At 48.4% G+C, this 24,364-nt stretch overlaps 1 protein-coding gene across 1 annotated transcript in view; it reads right to left on the bottom strand.

Moving 5' to 3' along the window:
• neto1l (neuropilin (NRP) and tolloid (TLL)-like 1, like) overlaps positions 1 to 24,364 on the bottom strand; it is a 174,542-nt gene that overhangs the window by 5,042 nt on the left and 145,136 nt on the right. Inside the window, exon 8 of the mRNA XM_034161693.1 lies at positions 15,321 to 15,395. Within this exon, the coding sequence (XP_034017584.1) occupies positions 15,335 to 15,395 (61 nt within the window). The 3' untranslated portion in view covers positions 15,321 to 15,334. The remainder of the gene's footprint in view (positions 1 to 15,320; positions 15,396 to 24,364) is intronic.

Raw genomic sequence — 24,364 nt, 5'->3', positions numbered from 1 at the left:
CTCTGTTGAAAGCCTTAAGGACAAGTTGGAACATGTCCTGCCTGTTAAACAATTTCTCATATACTCACTCCACTGAAAGCCATCAAAAGCCGCCTGGATTTTACAAATGGTTATCAACACGGAGGTGTTTTTCCTGTGCCGCCGCACCGCGCCGGCTGCGTCCCGACGCGCGGATCCGTCCGCACATCTTTCATTAAAAAAATCTCCTTTAACAGTGGAATATCCAGATAAAATGCTGAAACCGACTTCTTCTGAAACTTCTCTGTTCTCTCACGACGTCCTGGATCAATAGAGCCTGAAATGTGGAGGTTTTCAGCTTGAACAGGCTGATGACGGCAGCTGAGAGCGCTGAGCGACGTCTCGCACCGTGAAAAGTCCTTAAAGCGACAGAATCACCTCAAAATCTCTCATCAGCCGTTAAAATTTTCACTGAAAACCAGCTTAATTTTTCGAACCGTGTCCACTTCGATGTGTCTCACAGGTTTAGAAAAATTTTGATCAAACAACGCGCCAGTCTCTCAGCAACTTCTCAGACAAAGGAATTCCGACGAGGGGCTGGACGACTCCTCCCACAAGGAGTGCTCACAGGCGAATGACGTCACCGACAGGCGAGGAAAAACTCACGCATGCGCACGAGGGTTCAAGCATGTCTGACGTAAAAACATATGAATGAAATCCATATAGTTTTTGAAAAAAATAAAAAGGACCCTTACTTTATTGACAGCCCTCGTAAGTATTCATAGCCTTTGACATGAAGCTCAGAACGTGAGCTCAGGTGCTTCATGTTTCCACTGATCATCCTTGAGATGTTTCTACAGCTTAATTGGAGTTCACCTGCGGTAAATGCAGTTGATTGGACATGATTTGGAAAGGCACACACCTGTCTACATATAAGGTCCCACAGTTGATAGTGTATGTCAGAGCTCCAGCATTCCTCTAGGACAGAGAACCTACCAGAAGGACAACCATCTCTGTAGCAATCCACCAATCAGGGCTGTATGGTAGAGTGCCACTCCTTCATAAAAGGCACATGGCAGATGCCTGGATTTGCCAAAAGGCACCTGAAGGACTCTCAGACCACGAGAAACAAAATGCTCTTGTCTAATGAGACAAAGATTGAACCCTTTGGCGTGAATGCCAGGCATCATGTTTGGAGGAAGCTGGGTACCATCCCTACAGTGATGCATGGTGGTGCCAGCATCATGCTGTGGGGATGTTTTTCAGTTGCAGGAACTGGGAGGCTAGTCAGGATTGAGGGAAAGATGAATGTAGCAATGTACAGAGACATCCTGGATGAAAACCTGCTCCAGAGCGCTCTTGACATCAGACTGGGGTGACAATTCATCTTTCAGCAGGACAATGACCCTAAGGACACAGCCAAGATATCAAAGGAGTGGCTTCAGGACAACTCTGTGAATGTCCTTGAGTGGTTCAGCCAGAGCCCAGACCTGAATCCGAATAAACATCTCTGGAGAGTTCTGAACATGGCTGTGCACCGACGCTCCCCATTCAACCTGATGGAGCTTGAGAGATGCTGCAAAAGGAATGGGTAAAACTGCTCAAAGATACGTGTGCCAAGCTTGTGGCATCATATTCAAGAAGACTTGAGGCTGTATTTGCTGTCAAAGGCCCATCGACAAAGTATTGAGCAAAGTGAGTGAATACTTATCTACATGTGATTTCTTAGTTTTTATTTTTAATGAATTTGCAAAAATATCAAAATAACTTTTTTCATTTTGTCATTATGGGGTGTTGTGAGTAGAATTTTATGGGAAAAAATGAATTTATTCCTTTTTGGAATAAGACTGTAACATAACAAAATGTGGAAAAAGTGAAATGCTGTAAATATTTTCTAGATGCACTGTATATGTAGCCCTGCGCAGACTGGCATCCTGTCCCCCGCCTCACAGCTTATGACTTCTGGGATAAGCTCAAGCCCCCATGTGACCCTTGAATGGGAGGTGGTTGAAGGGGAGGTGATGGTCTCGTGGTTAAAGCATTGGGCCTGTGACCAGAAGATCCTCGGTTCAAATCCCAGCCTGACCAGAATATCTCTAAGATCCCTTGGGCAAGGTCCTTATTCCCCTCATTGCTCCCGGTGTGTAGTGAGCGCCTTGCATGGCAGCACCCTCACATCAGGGTGAATGTGAGGTATTTTTTGTAAAGTGTCTGATGCAGATGGAAAAGCGCTATATAGGTGTGTGTGTGTGTGTGTTTAATAGGGGCAGCATGGATTACACCGTCTCTCATCCTATAACTGCTGGGATAGGCTCCAGCCTCTCTGTGACTCTTAATTGGACTAAATAGGTATAGAAAATGAATGACTGAATGAATATATAACATTAATAGAATATAATTAACTTGACACATTAATAAATAAATAATACATTAAATAGAACTGGACATTTTTACGTTCATAACATTATATTATATTTATATTTATTTTATTTTATAATATTATTTGATGTACATCTTAGAAATTATTTTTGATAAATAATGGTACCAAATTACATATATTTGAAAGCAATTGAAAATAGGTCCCATTATTTTCATTATTTGTAGGTGGTAACACCACACACACACACACACACACACACACACACACACACAACACACACACACACACACACACACACACACACACACACACACACACACACACATCACACACACAAAAATGTTACACTTGTGACAAAAAAAAACAGCTGACTTGATTTTTTCTTCCATATGACAGGCTTGAAACTTGACACAGATGTAACCATGCATGACACAAATTTTGTCCAACAGGTATTTCAGCTGAAAAATAAATTGGAGGCCATTGAAATAAAGCCATTTTCATGGCTCATGCCCTGCTGATCACACAGATGATTGAGGCCATAAATCACATAAAGACTGTAAAACAAGCGGACAACCCCCCAATAAATGACCTGTATCTGCATGGTGTTGCTTCAAATGGAGAGAAACATCTACTCACAACATAACATTCATCAACAGCAGCCTAGAATGAGATTTTCAGAGCATTATTTTCTTATAATCATATAATTTGTATGTTAAAGATAATTGTGAAAACTTTGTGTTGTGTGTGGGCCGCCGGAAAGAGGAGGTACTGCTGGCCCACCACCAGTGGGCCCCTCCTGAAGTGCGGGGCTTCAGCACGAGAGGGCGCTGCCGGCCATGGACACAGCCGGGGTGACAGCTGTCACTCATTACCTCTTGACAGCTGGTCACCCAGCTACTCACATCATCTCACTCAATAAAGACCAGACGTCATCTCCACCTCTGTGCCGAGATATCATAGCTTCATTGGAGGTAATATCCTCAGCCGTTTGTGTTTTGCAATTATCTGTATATTGTGAGTGTTTGCAGGAGTACCGGGTTCCTTTTTCTGTGGAGGCTGAGTGAGGCAGGACGGCACTCTTTTCCCCTGATGAATCACTGCGGTACTCTGCACCATATTGAGTGAGAGGTGGGAGGTGGCATTCCCACCGTTGTTGTTACTGGTGTACACACACCCACACTTGACTGTCTTTGTTCTTTCGCCAGCCAGTACCAGATCCGACAGTCGGGGACGGTGATCACCTGGGAATTCGTGACTTGGGCGGCTCCAGTATTCACCAGGTTCTGGGGCGGCGGAAATCGTGTGGTTCCGGCTCTTCTCAGGACAGATTCCTTCTATCCTACGAGCCTGCCCACACGTCACCTTTGTGGATTGACTGTAATGATATTCTGAGATTGTCTGATATTCGTTGTGCACATTCACAACATTAAATTGTTACTTTTTGGCTCATCTATTGACCGTTCATTTGCGCACCCTGTTGTGGGTCCGTGTCACTACACTTTCCCAACAGGATATCTCGGCCAGTAGTCATGGACTCCGAGGGGCGTCACCCGGTTGTTGAACGACCAATGGGAGAGCAGGAGCGCAGGCGTCTGCAGGAGACGTGATTGGTGAGCTGCAGCACATTCTCACCGCCTTTACGGCTCGATTGGATCAAATGCCGAGCAAAACATCCTCCTGAACCGCAGGGTGGAGGCTCTCTCCGCACAGATGGCGGCCGAGCGTTCAGGGCGCTGCTGCAAGCTCATCCGCCTGGCCGACCCTTTGCAGGATATAAACGTCCAGTGGTGGTTCAACAACCCCCCACCCATCCTGAAGCATACATAAGCCCTCCGGAGCCGTACGGAGGTTGTGTGGAGATGTGCGCGGACTTTCTTATGCAGTGTTTCCGCAGTCTTCGCACAACGTCCCGGCATGTACTGCGTCAGATGGCTAGTAAAATAGCTTATGTGATTGCTCCTGGCTTCGGGGTAAAGCACACGCCTTGGCTACGGTGCTCTGGGAACAGAACTCTCGGTTGTTATGCAGGCATACACTGGGTTTGTGGGGGGAGTTCAGAAACAGTGGTTTGATCACCCTAACAGAGGAGAGCCGTTGCAACTGTGCTGCTGTCAATGAGACAGGGACGCGAGAGCGCAGCCGCTTATGCAGTCAACTTCCGCATCGCGGCTGCGAGGTCCGGCTGGAATAACGTTGCGCTCCGCGCCGCCTTCATAAACGGACTGTCGTGGGTTCTGAAGGAGCAGCTGGTAGCTAAGGAGGAACCGCGGGATTTAGATGGGCTTATCGATCTCGTTATACGGTTAGACAATCGGTTGGAGGAACGCCGTCGGGAGCGAGGCGAAGGACGTGACTGGATACGCGCCGCCCCTCTCCCTTCCGGGTTCGAAAAGGGGCCGTCCTCCCCACGCTCCACAGCCGCAGCGCTCTGTGGGGCAACAGCTCCCCCTGCTGACATTGTTAGGGAAACGCACAGGGCCAAAATGAGGAGGCTGATCCGTGGAGAGTGTTTTCTCTGCAGCTCTAAGGAGCACACACAGAGAAACTGCCCCAAACGGCCAAAACGACAACACTCGCCCTTAGAGACTGGGCTAAGGGGGGGTCAAAATATTCAAGTGAGACACACACAGATTGCCACACGACTCCCAGTCACAATCCTGAGCGGGGATTTAACCCTTCAGGCCCCAGCACTGGTGGACACGGGGTCAGAAGGGAATCTGCTAGACAGCAGATGGGCAAGGGAGGTAGGGCTCCCTCTGGTGGCGCTTCCTTCACCATTGCAGGTTCAGGCACTAGATGGCACCCTCCTCCCTTTAATCACACACAAGACACAACCAGTAACTCTGGTGGTATCTGGAAACCATCGGGAGGAGATTGAGTTTTTTATAACTCCCTCTACCTCCCGCGTGATTTTGGGCTTCCCATGGATGTTGAAGCACAATCCCCGGATTGATTGGCCGTCTGGGGTGGTGGTTCAGTGGAACGACACCTGCCATCGGGTGTGTTTAGGATCCTCGGTTCCTCCCGGTTTACAGGCTAAGGAGGAGGTCAAAGTCCCTCCCAATCTGACGGCAGTGCCGGTTGAGTACCACGATCTTGCTGATGTCTTCAGCAAGGATCTGGCACTCACCCTTCCCCCGCACCATCCGTACGATTGTGCCATTGATTTGATTCCAGGCGCTGAGTTCCCGTCCAGCAGGCTGTACAACCTCTCACGACCTGAGCGCGAATCAATGGAGACCTACATCCGGACTCATTAGCTGCCGGGCTGATCCGGAACTCGCACCTCCCCGATGGGGGCAGGTTTCTTTTTTGTGGGCAGAAAGATGGCGGACTCCGTCCATGCATTGATTACAGGGGGCCTGAATGAGATTACGGTTCGCAATCGATACCGTTGCCATTGTTGGATTCCGTGTTCTCCCCCTGCATGGAGCCAAAATCTTTACTAAAACTGGATCTTAGAAATGCGTATCACTGGTCGGACCGGAAGGGAGACGAATGGAAGACGGCATTTAACACCCCGTTAGGTCACTTTGAGTACCTGGTCATGCCGTTCGGCCTCACCAACACCCCCGCGATGTTCCAGGCCTTGGTTAACGACGTCTTGCGGGACTTCCTGCACCGATTCGTCTTCGTATATCTGGATGATATTCTCATCTTTTCTCCGGATCCTGAGACCCATGTCCAGCATGTACATCAGGTCCTGCAGCGGTTATTAGAGAACCGACTGTTTGTGAAGGGCGAGAAGTGCGAGTTTCACCGCACGTCTTTGTCCTTCCTGGGATTTATCATCTCCTCTAACTCCGTCGCCCCTGATCCGGCCAAGGTTGCGGCGGTGAGAGATTGGCCCCAACCAACAAGCCGTAGGAAGTTGCAACAGTTCCTCGGCTTCGCTAATTTCTATAGGAGGTTCATTAAGGCCTACAGTCAGGTAGTTAGCCCCCTGACAGCCCTGACCTCTCCAAAAGTCCCCTTCACCTGGTCGGATCGGTGCGAAGCCGCGTTCAAGGAGTTGAAACGACGGTTCTCTACTGCGCCAGTTTTGGTGCAGCCCGACCCTAGCCGCCAGTTCGTGGTTGAAGTGGACGCCTCTGACTCAGGGATAGGAGCCGTGCTATCCCAGAGTGGAGAGACCGATAAGGTTCTTCACCCGTGTGCCTACGTTTCTCGCAGGTTGACCCTGGCTGAACGGAACTATGACGTCGGCAATCGAGAACTCCTTGCGGTGAAAGAGGCTCTTAAGGAGTGGAGACACCTGCTGGAGGGAGGGTCTGTGCCATTCACGGTTTTCACTGACCATCGGAACCTGGAGTATATCAGGACCGCCAAGCGGCTGAACCCCAGGCAAGCCCGCTGGTCACTGTTCTTCGGACGTTTTGACTTCCGGATCACCTATCGCCCCGGGACCAAGAACCAGAGATCGGATGCCTTGTCCCGGGTACACGAAGACGAAGTCAAAACGGTGCTGTCGGATCCACCGGTGCCCATCATTCCGGAGTCCAATATCGTGGCCACCCTCACCTGGGACGTGGAGAAGACTGTCCGGGAGGTTCTGGCACGGAGCCCGGACCCCGGAACCGGTCCGAAAAACCGTCTGTACGTCCCACCAGAGGCCAGAGCTGCAGTCTTGGACTTCTGTCATGGTTCCAAGCTCTCCTGTCATCCAGGGGTGCGAAGGACCGTGGCAGTTGTCCGGTAGCGCTTCTGGTGGGCGTCTATGGAGGCCGACGTCCGGGAATATATCCAGGCCTGCACCACCTGTGCCAGGGGCAAGGCAGTACATAAGAAGGCCCAAGGACTCCTCCAGCCGCTGCCGGTGCCTCATCGCCCCTGGTCCCACATCGGCCTGGATTTTGTCACGGGCCTCCCGCCGTCCCAGGGCAACACCACCATCTTCACGATAGTGGACCGTTTCTCCAAGGCGGCCCACTTCGTGGCCCTCCCGAAGCTCCCAACAGCCCAGGAGACAGCAGACTTCGTGGTCCACCACGTTGTCCGTCTGCATGGGATACCCTCCGACATCGTCTCAGATCGTGGTCCCCAGTTCTCCTCACACGTCTGGAGGAGCTTCTGCAGGGAACTGGGGGCCACCGTGAGCCTCTCGTCTGGGTACCATCCACAGACGAACGGATAGGCAGAGCGGGCCAACCAGGAACTGGAACAGACCCTCCGCTGCGTCACATCCGCGCACCCGACGGCCTGGAGTAACCATCTGGCCTGGATCGAGTATGCGCATAACAGCCAGGTGTCTTCTGCCACCGGCCTCTCCCCATTTGAGGTGTGTTTGGGGTATCAGCCCCCGTTGTTTCCCGTGGTGGAGGGAGAGGTCGGTGTGCCCTCGGTCCAGGCCCACCTGCGGAAGTGCCGTCGGGTGTGGCGCTCCGCCCGTTCTGCCTTGTTGAAGGCCCGGACGAGGGCGAAGACCCATGCAGACCGCCGGCGATCCCCGGCCCCTGCTTACCAGCCGGGCAGGAGGTGTGGCTTTCCACGAAGGACATCCCCCTCCAGGTGGACTCCCCGAAACTTCAGGACAGGTACATTGGCCCCTTCAAGATCCTCAAAGTCCTCAGTCCTGCCGCAGTGAAGCTCCAACTCGGATCATCGACAGGGAGCCGGCTCCTGGACGTCCGTCGGATGGGCCGGGGGTTCCAGTACTTGGTGGACTGGGAGGGGTATGGACCCGAAGAACGCTCCTGGGTGAAGAGGAGCTTCATCCTGGATCCGGCCCTCCTGGACGACTTCTACCGTCGACACCCCAACAAGCCGGGTCGGGCGCCAGGAGGAGCCCGTTGATGGGGGGGGGTCCTGTTGTGTGTGGGCCGCCGGAAGAGGAGGTACTGCTGTCCCACCACCAGTGGGCGCCCTGCCTGAAGTGCGGGCTTCAGGCACGAGAGGGCGCTGCCGCCATGGACACAGCCGGGGGTGACAGCTGTCACTCATTACCTCTTGACAGCTGTCACCCATCTACTCAACATCATCTCACTCCATAAAGACCAGACGTCATCTCCACCTCGTTGCTGAGATATCATACTTCATTGGAGGTAATATCCTCAGCCGTTTGTGTTTTTTGCAATATATCTGTATATTGTGAGTGTTTGCAGGAGTACCGGTTCCTTTTTCTGTGGAGGCTGAGTGAGTGCAGGACGGCACTCTTTTCCCCTGAGGAATCACTGCGGTACTCTGCACCATAGTGAGTGAGAGGTGGAGGTGGCATTCCCACCGTTGTTGTTACTGGGTGTACACACACCCACACTTGACTGTCTTTGTTCTTCGCCAGCAGTACCAGATCCGACAGTCGGGGACAGTGATCACCTGGGAATTCGGGACTTGGCGGTTCCAGTATTCACCAGGTTCTGGGGCGGCGGAAATCGTGTGGTTCCGGCTCTTCTCAGGACAGACGTCTTCTATCCTCGAGCCTGCCCACACGTCACCTTTGTGGATTGACTGTAATGATATTCTGAGATTGTCTGTATATTCGTTGTGCACATTCACAACATTAAATTGTTACTTTTTGGCTCATTTATTGACCGTTCATTTGCGCCCCCTGTTGTGGGTCCGTGTCACTACACTTTCCCAACACAAAGTGTTGGGAAAGTGTAAGTACACGGACCCACAACAGGGGGCGCAATGAACGGACAATGGAATAGGTCAAATAACAACACTTTACTGTTGTGAATGTGCACAACAAATACAACAGATTACAGTAATGGACAAAAGTCAATTCACAAAGGTGTCGTGTGGGCAGGCTCGAAGATAGGAGACGCCTCTCCAAAGTAGAACCGGAACCACACGGTTTCCTCCGCCACCAGACCCCGGGAATACTGGAGCCGCCAAGTCCCGAACTCCCAGGTGGCCACTGCCTCCGCGTGTCGGACCTGGTACTGCTGGCGAGGAACAAAGAACAATTAAATGAGGGCGCGTTTGCACCCAGGAATCCGAACGGCAGGAAAGCTACCTCCACCTCTCATTGGAAAAGTAATGCACAGAACAACGCACAAAATCCAAAAGGATACAATCCGTCAGCTGAGATACGTTACCTTCCAGGTAGAAACAATATCTCGGCAAAGAGGTGGAGACGTCGTCCTGCTGATATACTCCTGCCGATCAGATGACTGGTAACAGCTGTTGCAGGTGATGCGTGACAGCTGTCACCCTGGCTGCTCCTGTGAGGCGGCTGCGCCCCCTGGTGCCTGGAGCCTGCACTCCAGACAGGGCGCCCTCTGGTGGTGGGCCAGCAGTACCTCCTCTTCTGGCGGCCCACACAACAGGACCCCCCCCCCCTCAACGGGCGCCAGGAGGCGCCCGTCCAGGCTTGTCCGGGTGGCGACGGTAGAAATCGGCCAGGAGGGCCGGGTCCAGGATGAAGCTCCTCTTCACCCAGGAGCGTTCTTCAGGTCCGTACCCCTCCCAGTCCACCAAATACTGGAAGCCCCGGCCCATCCTACGGACATCTAAGAGCCGGCGCACAGTCCAAGCCGGCTCGCCATCGATGATCCGGGCAGGAGGTGGTGCCGGACCGGGAGTACAGAGGGGTGAGGTGTGATGGGGCTTGATCCGGTACACGTGGAAAACGGGATGGATCCGCAGTGAGGCCGGAAGCTGAACCCTCACTGCGGCTGGACTGATGACCTTGATGATCTTGAACGGACCGATATACCGGTCCTGCAGTTTAGGGGAGTCCACTTGAAGGGGTATGTCCTTGGTAGACAACCACACTGCCTGCCCTGGCCGGTACGTAGGGGCCGGGGTCCGCCGACGATCTGCATGGGCCTTCGTCCTCATCCGGGCCCTCAGCAAGGCAGAACGGGCGGCACGCCACACCCGACGGCACTTCCGTAGGTGGGCCTGGACCGAGGGCACACCGACCTCTCCCTCAACCACCGGAAACAAAGGAGGTTGGTACCCCAGACATACCTCGAAAGGGGAGAGGCCGGTGGCTGACGACACCTGGCTGTTATGGGCATACTCGATCCAGGCCAGATGGGTACTCCAGGCCACCGGGTGCGCGGCTGTCATGCAACGCAGGGCCTGCTCCATCTCCTGATTGGCCCGTTCTGCTTGCCCGTTGGTCTGGGGATGATACCCGGATGAGAGACTCACCGTGGCCCCCAGTTCCCGGCAGAAGCTTCCTCCAGACGTGCGAGGAGAACTGGGGACCGCGATCGGAGACGATGTCTGTTGGGATCCCATGCAGCCGGACGACGTGGTGAACCAGGAGGTCCGCTGTCTCCTGGGCCGTCGGGAGCTTCGGGAGGGCCACGAAGTGGGCCGCCTTGGAGAATCGGTCCACTATCGTGAGGATGGTGGTGTTGCCCTGGGACGGCGGGAGGCCCGTGACAAAATCCAGGACGATGTGGGACCAGGGGCGATGGGGCACGGGCAGCGGCTGGAGCAGTCCCGAAGCCCTACGATGGTCAGCCTTGCCCCTGGCGCAGGTGGTGCAGGCCTGGATATAATCCCGGACGTCGGCCTCTAGGGACGCCCACCAGAAGCGCTGCCGGACAACTGCCACGGTTCTTCGCACCCCTGGATGACAGGAGAGCTTAGAGCCGTGACAGAAGTCCAGGACTGCAGCCCTAGCTTCTGGTGGGACGTTGAGTCTGTTCTTCGGCCCAGTTCCGGGGTCCGGGCTTCGTGCCAGGGCCTCCCGGACGGTTCTCTCTACGTCCCAGGTGAGGGTGGCCACGATAGTGGACTCCGGGATGATGGGTTCCGGTGGATCCGACAACTCCATTTTGACTTCATCTTCATGTACCCGGGACAAGGCATCCGATCTCTGGTTTTTGGTCCCGGGACGGTAGGTGATCCGGAAGTCAAAACGTCCGAAGAACAGTGACCAGCGGGCTTGCCTGGGGTTCAGCCGCTTGGCGGTCCTGATATACTCCAGGTTCCGGTGGTCAGTGAAAACCGTGAATGGCACGGACGTTCCCTCCAACAGATGTCTCCACTCTTCAAGAGCCTCTTTCACCGCAAGGAGTTCTCGATTGCTGACGTCATAATTCCGTTCGGCCGGGGTCAACCTGCGGGAAAAATAGGCACATGGGTGAAGGACCTTATCGGTCTTCCCGCTCTGGGAAAGCACAGCTCCTATCCCTGAGTCCGAGGCGTCCACTTCAACCACTAACTGGCGACTAGGATCGGGCTGCACCAGAACGGGTGCAGACGAGAAGCGCCGTTTCAACTCCTTGAACACGGCATCGCAACGATCCGACCAGGTGAAGGGGACTTTTGGTGAGGTCAGGGCTGTCAGGGGGCTAACTACCTGACTGTAGCCCTTAATGAACCTCCTGTAGAAATTAGCAAAGCCGAGGAACTGTTGCAGCTTCCTACGGCTAGTGGGTTGGGGCCAGTCTCTCACCGCCGCAACCTTGGCCGGATCAGGAGCGACGGAGTTGGGGGAGATGATAAACCCCAGGAAGGACAAAGATGTGCGGTGGAACTCACACTTCTCGCCCTTCACAAACAGCCGGTTCTCCAACAACCGCTGCAGGACCTGACATACATGCTGGACATGAGTCTCAGGATCCGGAGAAAAGATGAGTATATCGTCTAGATATACGAAGATGAATCGGTGCAGGAAATCCCGCAAGACATCATTAACCAAAGTTTGGAACGTCGCGGCGGCGTTTGTGAGGCCGAACGGCATGACCAGGTACTCAAAGTGACCTAAGGGGGTGTTAAATGCCGTCTTCCACTCGTCTCCCTTCCGGATCCGAACCAGGTGATACGCATTTCTAAGATCTAGCTTAGTGAATATTCGGGCTCCATGCAGGGGCGTGAACACTGAATCCAACAGGGGCAACGGGTATCGATTACGAACCGTGATTTCGTTCAGTCCCCTATAATCAATGCATGGACGAAGTCCGCCGTCTTTTTTACCCACAAAAAAGAAACCTGCACCCATCGGGGAGGTGGAATTCCAGATCAACCCGGCGGCTAAAGAGTCCCGGATGTAGGTCTCCATTGATTCGCGCTCACGTCGTGAGAGGTTGTACAGCCTGCTGGACGGGAACTCACCGCCTGGAACCAAATCAATGGCACGATCGTACGGACGGTGGGGGGGAAGGGAGGGCGCCAGATCCTTATTGAACACATCCACAAGGTCGTGGTACTCCACCGGCACCGTCCCTAGATTGGGCGGGACTCTGACCTCCTCCTTCGCCTGGGAACCGGGAGGAACCGAGGAACCTAAACATACCCGATGGCAGGTCTCGCTCCACTGAACCACTACCCCGGACGGCCAATCGATCCGGGGATTGTGTTTTAACTTCCAGGGGAACCCTAAAATCACACGGGAGGTAGCAGGAGTCACAAAAAACTCGATCTCCTCCCGGTGATTTCCTGACACCACCAGAGTTACAGGTGGTGTCTTATGCGTGATTGGAGGGAGTAGGGAGCCATCTAGTGCCCGCACCTGCACAGGCGAGGTAAGCGCCACCAGAGGGAGCCCTATCTCCCTAGCCCATCTGCTGTCTAACAGATTCCCTTCAGAGCCCGTGTCCACCAGTGCTGGGGCCTTCAGGGTTAAATCCTCGTAAAGGATTGTAACTGGGAGTCGTGTGGCAATGTGGGTGTGTCCCACGTGAATGTCTCGGCCCACCCCTAGCCCAGTTTCTAGGGGCGGGCGTTGGTGTTTAACTGCTCGGGGCAGTCTCTTACCTGATGCTCTATCGAGCCACAAACAAAACACGCTCCGCGGGCCAGCCTCCTCTGTCTATCTGGTGCCCTAAATGTGGCCCTGCTCGTGTCCATAGCTTCGTCAGCAGGGGGAGCTGTAACCACACGGAGCGCAGGGGCCGTGGAGCGTGGGGAGGGCGGAACGCGGTCGTAACCGGAAGGGAGAGGGACGGCGCGTGCCCGGCCACGCCCTTCGTCTCGTTCCCGACGGCGTTCTTCTAACCGATTGTCTAATCGTATGACGAGATCAATAAGCCCATCTAAATCCCGCGGTTCGTCCTTAGCCACCAGGTGCTCCTTTAGAACCAATGACAGTCCGTTTACAAAGGCGGCGCGGAGGGCAGTGCTATTCCAGCCAGACCTCGCAGCCGCGATGCGGAAGTCGACTGCATAGGTAGCTGCGCTCCGGCGCCCCTGTCTCATTGACAGCAGCACGGCTGAAGCGGTCTCTCCTCTATTTGGGTGATCGAACACTGTTCTGAACTCCCTCACAAACCCATCATATGTCTGAAGGAGCCGTGAATTCTGCTCCCAGAGCGCTGTAGCCCAAGCGCGTGCCTCACCACGAAGCAGGTTTATTACATAAGCTATCTTGCTAGCATCAGTCGCGTACATGACAGGACGTTGTGCGAAGATGAACGAACACTGCATAAGGAAGTCCGCGCACGTCTCCACACAACCTCCGTACGGCTCTGGAGGGCTTATGTATGCTTCCGGGGAAGGTGGGAGGGGTCGTTGAACGACCTGTGGAACGTCACTGTTACGCACAGGGTCGACAGGAGGGAGAGCCGCAGCAGCGCCCTGGGGGCGCGCCTCCACCTGCGCGGCGGGAGCCTCCACCCTACGGTTAAGGAGGACGTTCTGCTCGGTCATTAGATCCAACCGAGCCGTGAAAGCGGTGAGGATCCGCTGCAACTCACCGATCATTCCTCCTGCGGACGCCTGTGCGCCCTGTTCTTCCATTGGCCGTTCAACAGCCGGTTGACGCCCCTCGGGATCCATGACGTTGGCCGAGATATCCTGTTGGGAAAGTGTAAGTACACGGACCCACAACAGGGGGCGCAATGAACGGACAATGGAATAGGTCAAATAACAACACTTTACTGTTGTGAATGTGCACAACAAATACAACAGATTACAGTAATGGACAAAAGTCAATTCACAAAGGTGTCGTGTGGGCAGGCTCGAAGATAGGAGACGCCTCTCCAAAGTAGAACCGGAACCACACGGTTTCCTCCGCCACCAGACCCCGGGAATACTGGAGCCGCCAAGTCCCGAACTCCCAGGTGGCCACTGCCTCCGCTTGTCGGACCTGGTACTGCTGGCGAGGAACAAAGAACAATTAAATGAGGGCGCGTTTGCACCCAGGAATCCGAACAGCAGGAAAGCTACCTCCACCTCTCGTTGGAAAAGTAATCCACAGAACAACGCACAAAATCCAAAAGGATACAATCCGTCAGCTGAGATACGTTACCTTCCAGGTAGAAACGATATCTCGGCAAAGAGGTGGAGACGTCGTCCTGCTGATATACTCCTGCCGATCAGATGATTGGTAACAGCTGTTGCAGGTGATGCGTGACAGCTGTCACCCTGGCTGCTCCTGTGAGGCGGCTGCGCCCTCTGGTGCCTGGAGCCCGCACTCCAGACAGGGCGCCCTCTGGTGGTGGGCCAGCAGTACCTCCTCTTCTGGCGGCCCACACAACAACTTTGAAGATGTTTAAAATTAAAGCCCAACTGTATTTATTTGCAAAATGCAGATAGAAACAGATTTTTGCATAATATGACCTCTTTGATGTTTGGCATGGAGCAAATATCCCAACAATGAAAGTTGCTGAAAGCATCAGAGATTGTGTTTGCTTTCAACTTTGTGCTTTTAAGTAGAGACCTGATTTTACATTATTAATCTATATAATTTGTTGGAAGTTTAGTGAAATATTTATTGTGGAAGTTAGATGTTAACAGATCACATTTTTAAAAAAGAAGAAAAAAGCCAATGCTAAATCAAATCATTTGACTGATACATGTGTATGTTCTCACATGAAGAGGACATACAGGAAGCGTAGCATCACACACATATTACAAACTCACAAGGAGAAAGCAAGATGGCTACAGGCAAGAACACCATCTTGGCGAAAATGATCGGTCAACTTAAAACATAAACCTACAAAAAACAAAAACAAAACAAAACAAAAAAAACAGAAAAACAAACAAAAAATGATAATAATTAACTTGAAATTATACACGGAGCAAATGAAGACTCCACAAGGACACATAAAAATGTTGATTGTTGGATAAGGGTGCTTACCTTGAGATTGTCTCTTAGACCCTAGTTGTGTTGTACTCTGATTCATGTTTGCTCAATGAGCCAATGAGGCAGAACCTGAAATGTCATGGCTCTTTCATTTTAATATCAAACTCCTTTTGCATAGAGAGGTCAGAATGCATAATGTGCTACATGACAGTGAGAAATCTCATTAGTGCTTTGTTAAGCCTCTGGGAGTCTTGCATGCAGATTTGTAGAAAATGAACAAACAGGTCAAGAGGGAAAACACAGAAAGTGCATGCACCCCACCCCAAACCTCGTTAAAAATGCACTCAGACACCTTCAAGTGTGTCTTTGTAAAGATATACAGTTACTTTTCAAGCAGTCAAGGTGCAACTAGACAGTAAAATACTTTTTATAGAAAATCATGTTCATGCCAAACTGAACTAAATCATCAAACACCTGATAAAAGTTAGTGATTTTTATTCATGTCAGGCACCCATACAAGCCCTTGAGTCAACATTCAATGTCAGACTGATGACCTCCACCAAAGAGGTACTATTTTTTGGTGCTGTTTGTCTGTCTGTTAGCAGGATTGAGAACAAAAAACAAACCCAAAACCAATTTTCTTGATTTTTGGTGAAAGGTTGGTGTTTGCCCCAAGGAAGTTAATGTGTGGTCCTCATTTAACAAATGGTACATAGAAAAGGGTGAAAATGCTGTACGCCTCGTACACCTGTTGCTACAACTATTTGTGCACACCAGCAGCTGAAAAACAGAGTGTGCACTGTGCGAACCGATCGATCCCTCTCGCAGCAGGTGTCGGCCAAATTCCAGCTGACACAGATGAACATCTAACAACCCTTGCATGGCACTTAGAAAATGTGTGGCCATTTGCACTGTTAACACAAAAACAGTCAGCAGACATTCACTGCCTAGCTAGCAGTGAAATTTATCTAAGTGCCCTACGAGTGTGGCTTTGCAAACAGACACAGTGACACGCTGAACTGACAGGAGGTGTGTCTGCCGACAGAAGCAGCTGTGGAGATCTATGGTTCTGGACGCCACGGCTGGGGAACACGTACCGTGTTTGGACGGACATGAACTAACAACTGCCCACTGTGATGCGCATATGTCTGCTTGCTGGCCTCACGTGGACATAAATAAAAACATATATTGCTGTGGCGACAGACTGAAGTGAGTGAGCATGCGCATGCTGCACACATTGACAGGCTGCCCCCAGGTTGAAACGGACCGTCAGATCATAACACGCAGCGGGTGATCTGACTGTCACGTCACACACATGAGCTCTGTTCAACATGATGCAGTGTCAGTCCTGCGGCACGCCATCCACAGGACACACGAGCGGGGCCGGCTGGACACACGCCAGCAGATGTGGACGTGATGAGACGAGTGCGCTGCTCCATTCATGTCATTTCATGACTGTATGTCTGTGACCATGGGTCATCTACAGACAAACAGATGGCTCATATTTGTATTGCCCTTTTGATAAGAGGGATTCAATAAAATGTGGTGTTTTTATATGGCGTGTATGTGTGTGTGTGTGTGTGTGTGTGTGTGTGTGTGTGTTTTTAAATACATCCATGTCAGAGAGAAAACTGACCCACCTTTCGTCAAAAAAGTGACAGCTGCCAATCAAAATCGACTACGTCACTAAGCCCCGCCCCCTCTATGACGTCATAGCCAATCAGAATCGATGACGTCGCTATGTCCTGCCCCTAAGCCCCTCCCCTAGTCCCGCCTCCAAGCCCCGCCCCTTATGACATCACAGCCAATCATAATCGATGACGTCACTATGCCCCGCCCCTAAGCCCCGCCCCTGATCCCGCCTCCGAGCCCCCGCCCCTTATGACGTCACATCCAATCAGAGTCGATGACGTCAGTATGTCCCGCCCCTAAGCCCCGCCCCCGGCTCCTCCCCTAGTTCCGCCCCTGGCTCCTCCCCTAGCCCCACCCCCAAGCTCCTCCCCTAACCCCGGCCAAGCACCGCCTCCAAGCCATACCTCCCCTCCCACCCAGGGTCTAATATTTTAATGTCATTTTATTTCATGAATTAAAGAACGATTAAAAATACCTAGATCTTTTAATGTATTAAAGAATTAACTAATTCTGAAATAATTAAACATAAATCACTGTCTATTATTTAATGACCCTTTAATATCTTTAATTCTTAAATTATTACGTTTCCTTTTCTGTTTTTTAATTCGTAAATTAAAGAAGGGGAACAAATACCCGTCTCTCTCGGCTGTAAGTCTTTGCAGCAAGACGGTCAAATACCCACGCATAGAGCCGCTCGCGGAAACATGACCCCACGGCTGTAAAACCTGTTGCAGACGCTGTGTCTGTGTGAGTGCGTGTGTGTGTGCGTGTGTGTGTGTGTGTGTGTGTGTGTGTGTGTGTGTGTGTGTGTGTGTGGCGGGACACCCGCTGAGCGGAGATGCTGCCCCGAGGTGATGAACCCGAAGAACAATAAACAATACTCCTTATCACTCACGCCAAAGGATGTTTCAATAAACAATGCTCCTTATCACTCACGCCAAATGGTGTTTCTTTTAAGATATTACCCGATCATCATGGTGCGCGGGACACCCGCTGATCGGAGATGCCGCCCAGAGGTGATGAAGGCGGAAAAAAACAAAGTTTCTTCTCCGTCACTCCCGGCAGGGTGGCTGGGTGTCAGGCCAGATGGTATTTTTAGAGCAAAAGGTACCAGTAAGTGTTTTTCACAAAAAACCTCGTTTGAAAAACAATTTACCCTTTTCAACAATATTATAGGAAAGAACACAGGCTGTATAAGGTTTAGAATATGTGCTTTATTACATTCATTAAAGTCACACACAGAGAAAAAAGCAATTGTTCATGTTTATTAAACACAGCATACGTGAAGGAAAACATTAAGAAAAAAGTATTTGGTCCACTTACATGAAGAAAAAAAGTATACGTTCATGTTTATTAAACACAACATACGTGAAGGAAAACATTAAGAAAAAGTACTTGTTCCAGTTACCTGAAGAAAAAAGCATATTTTCATGGTTATTAAACACAAATTTGGTCCACTTACATGAAGAAAAAAGCATACGTCCATGTTTATTAAAGGGTAACCATCAGGCTGTCGCTGTAAATTAGCTGATAGATGATTATTGTGTCTCCAGCTGCGTATAATAAACTCAAGTCTGCTCAAAGCCACTTTTCTAAGGCAACAAGTTCGCATATTTTTTTTTGTAAAGTCAACTTATTATATTTTACACATTTTGGGATTCAAACATCAAATCCTTATCTCAACACTTCACGGTAACGTTCACATGCCAGCAGCTTGGATGTTAAGTCCTAAATCTAAACATTTTCTTTGCTCACTTGTATCGCTGCAAGTTCCTGCTTTACCACCTCATTCTGACCAAGAAACATCTGAAGTGGGTCAAAAAAATAACTGAAACTGTTCTTGAAAGCAGCTTTCTCCTGGTTAGTTTTTAATACACCCTGAAGACATCAAGATTCTCTGATCAGATTTCTTGGGAGACTTTCCAAAAGGGAGACATGTATTGTTTTAATATGAAAATCAGCCGTCAGCATTTTATGTCAAGTGTTCCCTGAAAATCACAGATAACTGAATGACGGAGAACTGAAGCAACAACTTTGAAGTTTCAAATAAAACAGGGTTCATCAGCATTTTTTGGTTTATCAGAATCTGAATCAGAACAGCTTTTAATGGCCAAGTATCCACAGAATACATGGAATTTGACTTTGGTTTGAGCCGCACTCTCTCTGTACACTGTAAATGCATGCTAACATACAAACGAATTAAGTTAACCAGACTCAGTTTTCAAGCTGTAGCTTCAAGAAAATTAAGTTGACCTGAATATGATGAATGAACAAAACTATTTTGAGAATTAAGCCGTCACTTGCTGGATGCTCACAGTAAATACATTACTGTAATTTATTTTTTTCAGTACAGCAAAATAAACAAGTTACTGTAATCTAGATTTTAAGTGTATTTGAGTACTGCACACTCGCAATAATTAAGGTAATCAAATCTGCTTCAAGACAACATAAATTACTTTGTAAGGCAGCAAGTTTGCATTTTTTGATTATTTTCATTTTTAGTAAAGTCATCTTATTATTTTTTACAGTGTAAGGCATGTAGAAATACCCTAAACAGCGAATAATCCGCAGTAAAAAATTGTACAACGTGTTTTTAAAAACCGCTTGTAATAATGAACAAACTAGTTTAGCTAACAACTGCTACAGAAAGGTGAACATTTATTAAAATGAATCTGAAATACACGAGTTGACCAACATCAGGAGGGTAAGAGTTCTAATGTTAAAACTCACTGTTGTTACTCCGCTGTTTTATGATTTGTAAAAAGCTGCACCAGGCACTTGAAAGTTGCACATTTCCGACCAATTCTGTCAAAAACATTAACAGCCTGTGAGCCGACACACTGCTGTCAGTGTGACAAGAGGAAAGTGTGTCATGTAGAATCTGTGCATTTGTTCAGAGCGTATAATTATAAATCTCATGTCCTTTTAACGTGGATAAAGATTTAAATGCGGTTGTTTTGCAGAAGTTCCACTGAAAACACACAGAAGCTGTAATTTTTACAATTCACACGCCGTATCTGTGATAGAAACAGTCGGTGGTCATTTATTGAGAAATCTAACTGGCGGAGGGTTTTACGCTTTAAACGCTTATTTGGTTGTGAAAAGCTCCACAAAAACTTCTACTTTTCGAGCTGATGCTGGCTGTTTGCATAAATTTTTGGCTGAGTGGGGAAACGTCTGACATTATATAGCCAATATGTTTTTTTTCTTACTTTATGGCCCTTTAAAAACTTTAGTCATATTACTAAATCATTGTTTTTCTTTTTTCTTACCTCATGAAGGCGACTCTCTCTCTCCGGCTCCCCGTGTCGTCTAATAACCCTCTGGGCTTCATTTGTCTTCTTCTTCTCGTTAAACCAGAATAAACTTTTTATGCATCGCAATTATTCTCTGTCAAAAACATTCATTAATATCAGTCCAAAATATCCTCGAACCTCCGGGCATCTTGCAGGAGCGACGGTCACGTCTCGCCACAAACTGAAAGAAAAGATGCGACTTATTAAATATTTAGCCTACACTTTAAAAAAAAAAACGTCATGATGTGATTTTTTTCTTCTTACCGTGTAACACGAGTCCGTCCCCGCGGCGCCCTGTTGACGGTTCGACAGACCTCCGTCGGTTAGAACACACCAGCTCCGCGTTATTAACCTGTATTTTTAATATAAATGAGATTTCAGAGGGTTTACTATCTCTGCTGCTGTGTCTGGGGAAAAAAACTTGATTAAACAGCGTTAAATAAACTCCTAACAGAATATCCACAAACTGTAACACAGACCATACTTATTAATGAAATATTTACACTTTAAAAAGTTATGAGCTGATTTTCTTACGTCATAAAGGAGAGTCTGTCCCTGGCCTGTCGTGTCTCTAAATGATCCTCTGGGGTTAATTTGTCAGGCCGAATTCTTCTGCTCCATCAGAATAAACTTTTCTCACCGTGGGGCTCTATATCTAACAAAAAAACATCATTTAAAAATGTTTTTACCGCCGAGGATCTTTTTAAAAAAAAAAAACAGAAGCATTTCTATCAAAAGATTACTTAATTCACTTGCCGTGAAAGACTTTCGCACTCTGAAGAAAAAGAAAACTTCATTCCGAGAGAATGAACGTCTGCTCCGGTCAGCGGCTGGAATGAAGGAAAAACACTGCAGCAGGAGGCGGGACAGAAAACTGGACCAGCCTCCAAAACAAGCTCATTACCCACAGGTATCAGGTTTTATGGTGGACCCAAAAAACACACGTAATCATCGATCAGGGGATTTAGCCTGACACCTCGGACCGAGGGACACAGCAGGACCTCATAAAAATATTGCTTCAAACGGGATCTGTGACGCTGGTCCGGTTTGTCAAAAGAGGTGCGACCTTTTGCGCTAAACACCCCAAATACACACACACAGGCACACACTTTTAAGAGCAAATATCCCCAGACCCGCGCGTGTAGTGGTCCCATATTATGAACAAAAGTGGATGGATAGCAAAGTCATGACGGATAATACAGAAATAGTGAACCTTTTAATAGTTGCACTAAAAGAATAAAACGCTACTCACAGGAGAATTAGTTTTCCCGGCTTCAGCCTGTCTTATTCCAGACATGTCAGAAACCACATGAACAAAACATCTACATATCTTTAACACCAAAGAGATTTAAATATATCCGTACATACATATGTACATACTCATATTTTTTCCCATTTCTATTCCCATGTTTCCTTTTTGTGAATATTTACAAATAAAATAAAGGTCACTGCGTGTATTAAATATATATCAGCGCCACCGGGGCGTCGTACCAAGATGTGCTGTCTTTATACACCGAAAATACTATCGCAAACCATGATCTGGTTTCTGATTTTGTGAAAAGATATCGTAATTGCCTTAAGAAAAGGGGTAATACCTCCTGTATCCAGCTACAAGGACCTTCGCACACTTTTAAATGCTGTGACAGCTTGTGTTAACCTTTGATCCTAATTTTTTTTTAATGTTTTTTCACGTGAAAATGTAACCCCTGTCTTGGGACAACCTCCCGATCATACCTTTTAAAGTTTTATCGCGTTTGCACGCTTTAAAACATTGTTATTAAGTACAGAAAGAAGTGTTAATCTTTGATCCTAAATTTTTTTAATGTTTTTTTTTCACCTGAAAATGGGTTGGATGTGTGAGAGCGGCCTTCCGATCATACCTTTAAAGTTTTACCGCGTTTGGATAATTTAAAACGTCGTTATTAAGCGCAGAAAGAAGCGTTGACCTTTGACCTTGAATTTTTTATGCGCGTTTTTTTGTGAAAAAATGCTTCTGGTGTGTTGAGAACGCTCTCCCGATCATACCTTTAAAGTTTTACCGCGTTTGGACGTGTTTAAAAATTGTCACGGCTCGTGTTAATCTTTGATCCTAAAATTTTTTAATGTTTTTTTTTGCCTGAAAACGGACCGGATGTGTTGAGAGCGGCCTCCCGATCATACCTTTAAAGTTTTATCGCGTATGCACGCGTTTAAATATTGTCCCTCACATAAAACATGTTCAAGCTAAAATATCTAAAAATATTTCTAGTACCCTCAACAAAGCAAAAATATTTATTGAATTACAAAGCTCTACATATTTTATATCATTCACTTGTTTCGCCATATCTGAATTACTGCGTGGACGTTTGAGGCAACATTTACAAATCCTCACTTCGACCATTACCTTTATGATACCTTGTCAGTATTCATGACAGCCAATTAAGCAGTGTCTTTACTATAACCTTGATTAGCAATTTTAATGCGTATTCTTTATTCTATACAACATATAGCCTATTGAAATGATGTAAACTAAGGTGCAGCAATACAAATTCTATGGAAAAGAAGAGACTTACATGATTAATTATAACATTTATTAAAATAAGGGCTTACTTTCATCAATCAGCAACTCCGTCACTACATAAACGGAAAGTTCACCCCTTAAAAGTCAAAATTTAAACACTGCTGACAAGACGAGCGGGAGTACAGCGTTCTTAGTCACCTATATGAAATTCCACTCAAGATCCATCAGGTTCTTGAGCAGTGTGGCTATTGATGAGATGGCTATTGGCGCATTCCAAACATATGGACATACAGGATTGTTGATAAACAATCACTAGTAATTTGGACAGGATCTTCAGCATCTTCTTTGTCTTTTAGCCGTTCCCATTAGGGGTTGCCACAGCAGATCAATCGTTTCCTTCTCACCCTGTCCTCTGTCACACCAACCACCCGCATGTCCTCCCTCAGCACATCCATGAACCTCCTCTCTGCCCTCCCTCGTTTCCTCCTGCCTGGTGGCTCCATCCTCAGCATCCTTCTCCCTATGGGTCCCTCCTCTGCACGTCCAAACCATCACAATCTCGCCTCTCTGACTCTGTCTCCAAACCGTCCCACCTGAGCCGTCCCTCTGATATGTTCATTCCTAATCTTGTCACTCCAAAAGAGGGTTGTTGTTTATAGAAGAAGTGAACCTTCTATCGTTAATTTCATTTCAATTTATGTCATTACAGCACCACGAGAGAGTTGACCATACAATTTAATGTCAAAATGACTGCTGTGAATAGGTCAATTGGAGAAGAAGAGGCTTACTTTTGAAGGAATTCAAGTGTGCTGGCAGCCTCCTCTTGGTACTGTAGTACACTGAAATTACAGCGTCACAGTTACACGCTCTGTCCCATCTGAAATATGAAATTGGAGTTATTTCAGAAAGCATCTTGAAAATATCTCTAATCGGGTTAACATTCATGCTTTGCTGGGATGACTATAACTTCGGCTCATCTGATGCGAATGCGCGAATTCACCAAATACCAAGCAGTGTTATTAGATCATGGGCAGGGTGAGGGTCTTCTCGATGTCAGCCTATGGAAGATGACTATAGGGTACAGAAAATATATACATGTTGTGAGAATATTATTCAATGCAATAAAAATTTAAGAAAGAAGAGGAACAAACTTACGTCTGCAAGAAGGACAAGCCCATCCGTGGGCTCTCTGAAATAGACCATCAGCAGCCGGACCACATGGAGTGTCACCTTAGCATCCTGCAAGAACCATCTGAACATCTTTGTCAGCAGTTTTGCTCGAAAGTATTCCACAATAGCTCTTCATATTCTTCCACGGTGAGTTCCAGGAGACGCAGCGCATGAAGGTTTGTGAGAAGCTCAAAACGAGAATAGGTGCCCCTCTTTTGGCTGAATTTTGACTTTTAAGGGGTGAACTTTCCGTTTATGTAGTGACGGAGTTGCTGATTGATGAAAGTAAGCCCTTATTTTAATAAATGTTATAATTAATCATGTAAGTCTCTTCTTTTCCATAGAATTTGTATTGCTGCACCTTAGTTTACATCATTTCAATAGGCTATATGTTGTATAGAATAAAGAATACGCATTAAAATTGCTAATCAAGGTTATAGTAAAGACACTGCTTAATTGGCTGTCATGAATACTGACAAGGTATCATAAAGGTAATGGTC

This window comes from Thalassophryne amazonica, chromosome 1 (genome assembly GCF_902500255.1).
Source record: "Thalassophryne amazonica chromosome 1, fThaAma1.1, whole genome shotgun sequence".
Classification (NCBI taxonomy): Eukaryota; Metazoa; Chordata; class Actinopteri; order Batrachoidiformes; family Batrachoididae; genus Thalassophryne; species Thalassophryne amazonica.
Note: the sequence above shows the minus strand (reverse complement) of the source record. Positions and strands in the feature narration are given on the sequence as shown.